At 31.1% G+C, this 6,006-nt stretch overlaps 1 protein-coding gene across 1 annotated transcript; it reads right to left on the reverse strand.

The window, feature by feature from the left end:
- LOC107495858 (U-box domain-containing protein 4) lies at nucleotides 1-2,923 on the reverse strand. Its single transcript, XM_016117062.3, has 3 exons — nucleotides 1,965-2,923; nucleotides 1,403-1,729; nucleotides 1-261 (listed from the first exon to the last, which is right to left on the reverse strand). Exons 1-3 carry the CDS (start codon nucleotides 2,622-2,624, stop codon nucleotides 184-186), a joined length of 1,065 nt encoding a protein of 354 aa, XP_015972548.1. The 5' UTR covers nucleotides 2,625-2,923; the 3' UTR covers nucleotides 1-183.
- Nucleotides 2,924-6,006: the final 3,083 nt, after the last annotated feature.

Here is a 6,006-nt window from a genome sequence, read left to right on the forward strand (position 1 = left end):
TTAAACTTAAGCTCGTATTATTTTTGTATTACAAAATTTACAAGAGGTTCTTCTTCTTTGTCACATAGATATTTACAAGTAAGGCCCATCACCCTTAACCATTTTTCGTTGATTTAACTCTTTGTGGCTACAATTAAAACACGCACGAATATGGTGGGGGAGCTGGGGTTTATAGTTCACACTTCACGGTGACACTTCTGACGCACGAGCAGTGCCATTGTTGGATCTTGGTTGCCTTAGAAGCTCAATCAGTTTCTCTGCCTGTTTCACGTGCATAAACGAGGAACACACCAACGAACAAACATTAGCTTTCACATTCTTGTTTAATCATATATAATGATATCATTAAGATTATTTGACTCTCACTATGATTATCTTAATATGAAATAAAAAATATATATATAATTTATTATAAACAAAGAATAATGGAATAAAACAGTGGGTTGTTTTTGGCAAAATGTTATGTGCACTATACAGAAAAGGACATTATGCAATTGCAAAGTCTACATATATAGCGGTCTTAAAATATTATAGTAGCCAAAAACTCAACCAGGATTGTGTAGAAATGTTCACACTGTAATGCATTCCGATGCAAACAATATCTACATTTTGGTGGTGCGAAGCAAACCATTTTAATTGGCCACTTAGAAACAAAAGAAGAAAGATACCAGTGGGTGGATATCCACTCTGCAAGAGAAGCTGATGTGGCAGTCACATACCATTCCTTCACATTGCTTAATAAAACCTCTACCGTATATCCCTAATGCATCTATGTAATAAATTTTCTAATTGAAAAACAGAGAAATGATAATATATTATATGAATATATTTATTATATAATAACTCAAAAAATAGAAGCTATTAAAATTCTAAAATAACACATTTCAAAAATTCAACATTATCTATAAATAATAAGATAAAATAAACAAAGAAAATGCACATACTTTTAAATTGATTAAGTAGATTAATAAATATTAATGTATTTATTGATTTATTTATTTTTTTGTTATAGTTTAAAAAAAATTAAGTATAACTAATAGTTAGCTTGAAAATAGTTTAAATAACTAGCCATTTATTTTTATAACCTATTAACAATAAAAAAATCCAATTTAAATGAAAATTATTTGTATTTTTTATTATCATATCCATATAATACAAAATTTAATGATATTTTGTCCTGCCATCAAATCAAATAATGGTTCGATTTTTGTACTCTCAAAGTACCTTCGTACTACTAAGAATTGAACTTCCTCATTTTTTGTTAAAAAAAATAAAAAAATCTTTAGTATAAAAATCAGACTTTTGTATTTTAATTTAGTTCACAAATTTTATAAAATATCAAAATTTTACAAGGCTAATTTCTTGCATAAAAAAGATAAAGAGCCAATTTTTTCTTGCTGACCTTTTCTTTGGCGCGATTGGTGCCAGATTGGGACAAAGCAACCAAAGGAGGGATGGCGCTTTCGTCAAACACAAGCTTTCTGTAAGTAGCACTCTCTTCACAAATCTGCAAAAGTATAACCACAGCAATTTCTTTTTGCCTCTGCGTCCCAACCTCCACTATCTCTACCAGCACTGGAATCCCCCCTTCTGCCACAAACGCAGCCCTTCCCTCCGCTACTGTCACCACTACGCTCGCCACGTAAGCTGATTTGTCTACCATGTCTCCCTCCAAGTCTGCCATCAACTCCACCAGCACCCTCATTATCCCTGCCTTCACTGCCCTTACCTTCCATCATAGTAACAATTACAATTAGTTAAACATTCCATTACCAATTAGTTACACTTCAATTCAAGTTAGTTACATTATGTTAAGAAATAGTTACTTATAATATCTACTAGATCTTATATATTACTTCCATCTCAAAAATTGTAATCGCTTAAACATTTTTCTTAAAAATTTAGACACATGAATAATTGCAAATTGAATTGGTCGATTATTCCAGTAATTTCACACATGGTACCTTGTTATCTTTAGTAGAACAGAGCGAGTACAGAGCAGTTGACGCGTCCTTTTTTCCGCGGCCACTCCCGATTTCCAGAAGCTTTACAAGCGGCGGAATCGCGCCCGCCCTTCCTATTGCCGGCTTATAAGCATCCACCTGCGACAGTCGGAGAAGCGCGCACGCCGCGTTCTCCTTCGCTGTTGAATTTCCTGAACTCAGCACCCGAACCAGAGATCGAATCGCGCCGGCAGAAGCTATGGCGTCTTTGTTCTCGTCACATAGGGATAAGTTGAGAATAGCTGTGACGCCGTACTCCTGAAGTTGAAGGTCTTGCGACGAAATAAGCGAAATTAACGGTTTGATCGCTCCGGCTTCGGCGATTCTAATTCGATTCTCCGGCTTATTCTTCGCAAGGAGGCGGATCTCCATGGCTGCTTGTTTTTGCTCATTGACGGAATCAGAACCCAGATCAGACACGAGCTGTCGGATTAATTCGTCAGAGTTGTCGGTGGCACACGCAAGTAGGAGGCGGCGAGTCTGAGAAGAGGCAGCGGAGAATTCACCGGATCTATCGCTGTTGCAATCGCTAAAGGCGGAGGAAGAGGACTCCTCGTTGATGGTGAGATGGCTTATGCTGCGCCCCAAATAAGAGTAATTTGTCGTGCTCTCGGTCCCCATGGTGCGTGTTATGGCACCGATTTTGGGTAATGAGTATAATCGATTAGGTTGGACCAGGGATTTAAAGTTATTGAATTTTCTTTTAAATTGGTTTGTTTTGTGATAGAATAAAGAAGGGCAAGAGAGAAGCTACAAATATATGAGAGACCAACCTATGGAGATTTTACAAGTGTAAGGAAGTATTTGAGCAAGGAGATAACACGGGTGCATATTGAATATTCGGGGAGAGACTAAATTTCAATGCAAGCAAGCACGTGGGAGGGTCTTGAATGTGCTCCTAAAAGGATCACTGTTCTATGAGCTGTGTTTCCTAATTTTAGTATTCTGATATTTGTGATTTTTTTGTTTTATTATAATATAATGTTTAGTAGTCATTTTTTCAATCAATTTTTTTATACAGGTTTTTTGTTCATATTATAAATATTATTTTTTTAAGATTTTTTTAGTGTTTTTGGATGTACTATTATTTTTTACAGAATTTTCAGTACTTATTGTTTATACAAATTCGTAGTCTCTTTTATTAATACAATTTTTTATATATATTTAAAAAATAAAATGTGATCATTATTAATTTTATAAATAAAATAAAAGAATATAAAAAAAAATCAAACGTTAGAGATTACGCTTAAATTTTTTATTGAACAAAATTTTCGAGAAGATCAATTCCTATAAGAGTAAGGTACGAAGATTTCACAAGTGTAGAAGTGTTTAGATAGTGTGCGTAATTGAACATTCGACGTAATTAAATTCTTAATTCAAGCAAAAATCTTAATTATAAAGTGTGTTTTTTTTCAGTACTCTCGTATTTGCTATCTTTTCGTGATCTTTTAACTTTTTTTTATATAATAGTTTTAGTATTCTCTATCAAGTTTTAATTATTTTTATCAATTTTTTATTTATTTTTTTCATATTATAGATATTATGTTTTTAGAGTTTTTTTAATGTTCTCTAATGTATTGTTATCTTTTTTACGGAATTTTTGGTACTTATTGAGTTATTGTTCATACAATTTTTTTAATTTTTATTATTGATTTAACTAGAAAAATCAAATTAAATAAAAAAAAAGTATATTTGATTTTTTTTCAATTTTTTCCGTTAAATTATATATATTGTACTAACTAACTTGGATTGGTTGAGTAGCCAATAGGATTCGAATCCCATCTTATATATATAGTAATTTATTGGTCAATAACAAACTCTTAAATAAAATTTAAATTCATAACGAATTAGTCTTTATCAGATAAAATACTGAACAACTAAAAAAAAGTTAACATATGAGATACTAATATCAACCATAATTGATGGTAAAATGATACTTGTATCCTTTGAGTTTTAATTTTACAAATAAAAAAAAAACATTTTTAAAAATATTTTTATTTTATTTTTTAGATTTCAATCAAATTAATTTTATATATTTCAACATTATTCATGGTTCAATGACACTAGATAAAATTTTATTTTATTACTTGTGAATCTCTCTATCTTAACTTACGAACAACTAGAATTTTTATTTATCACCTTTTCAAATTTCAATAGGCTCATTTGTTAGGAATTTTCATTTAACAACTCCATCCCACAAGCCAAAATTGGTCAACCATTAAAGTATCCATATTCTTCTTATGGTTGGGTAACTTGTGTTTGAATTTTTCTTATACAAAAATCAAAAAAATGAAAAATAATAAATAGAGACATATATTTTTTATTTTAAAAAAAAATACAAAAATACAATAACTTCGTATACATAACTTAAGTCTATATTTGTATAACTAAATAAATATTTTAATTTATTATTCATGTATTTTTGTTTTAAAATAAAAACAAGAATATAGAATTATTCTCCATCACACGTGCACATACATAAATTCCATTAAATCCTAAGTGTATCCGTGTATGTAACAGTTAACCACTTTGAATATATTTTTTGCAATATTTTATGTTCTTTAATTCCTAACAATAAAATATGGCAGGGATGTGATAGAGTGACAGTGATATTGATTTCTCTTGCGCGTTTATATAGTTGACATACATGGCCAAGCAAGTCTTTTTTTTTTTTTACTAAAATAGCTTTAAAGTTGACAGAATAACGAAATATTGATAAATGAAAATTTAATATGAGCATGGTAAATAATTTAGAGTTTAACTCGGAGTAAAATATATAATTATTTCACATCTTATAGTTTTATATTAATCAGTTAAAGAAAATAACGGACACCCTCAGTCCTTGAACAATCATGGAAGTAATATTCAGTGTTATGGTTCAAGCTATGACTAAAGGTAATGACTGCGTTATTGTACTTTGAAACTGGTGGAGTGGAACCATTGATTTTATATAAATATTTGTTCGAAAAGTGTGTATTGTTCTCTTGTTAATAGAATCTAAACTCTAAAGTGAAAACTAGTTTACTCCTTGTCTAGGTTAACTTGATTTAGGGCCTAAGAGGTTACCAAAGATGGTTTCTTCAAGAGAAGTAGAAGAAGATAGGATATAAAGAATAAGAAGAGGATCAGGTTCTTTGGGTACTCGTGACATTTTTATTCCCATTAATTTTTGAATGAGAAAAACTCCACACATAACATAATTTATTATTTTTTTGCTAATATCTTTAATTATTAGTCTAATTTTTTTAGTTTAGTAATTTAACGATATATTTTTAGCTAATATTTTTGTTCCGGTCTAGCCTACTAGCGATTCAAGTCCGGACATGAGCGGTTGACCTGACGAGTCGCTTGGCCCGAGCTAAAAGATGACCCGCCTTCATCTTCTCATCTACGTAGAACCTCGACAGCTAGCACAAACTTTTAGAAAGATGGATCTAGTCTCAATAGGCCCACCCGAGTACGGACTATAAGAGAGAAGAAACTTAACCCTCCCCACACGTACTGACGTACGTCACCTACTCTAACCCTAAACGCTGCCTTTTGTATACAGATACTAACTTGAGTGTTGAAGTCTTTACAGGTGGCCCCACCATATCGTCTCTCCGTAAAACCGAGCAAGCATCTTCTCCCACCACTATAACTTGCGCTCAGGTCCCAATTTTCTTAAATTTCTGCTCCACCAACAAACCAACCCAAGCCGTCGAACATTAGAATAGACGAACACTTTTTAAATAATATTTACTAACTATTAATAAAAAATAATAAATTATACTAATCTTCTAATATTTTTTCTTTTGAATTAGTTTTTTTGTGTCCAAAAGTTTTTCATAATAATTAAGGTTACAATAATCTATTAACTCTTGCCAAATGTCACTTAACATGAATCATCAACAACAATAATAAAACTTTATTCCATTAGATAGAATTGACTAATAAATTATATAACATTATTAAATTTTATTATATATTATATCTAAAATAAAATTGTTTACATGTAATTTTT

The sequence above is a fragment of the Arachis duranensis genome, chromosome 6 (assembly GCF_000817695.3).
Source record: "Arachis duranensis cultivar V14167 chromosome 6, aradu.V14167.gnm2.J7QH, whole genome shotgun sequence".
NCBI lineage: Eukaryota > Viridiplantae > Streptophyta > Magnoliopsida > Fabales > Fabaceae > Arachis > Arachis duranensis.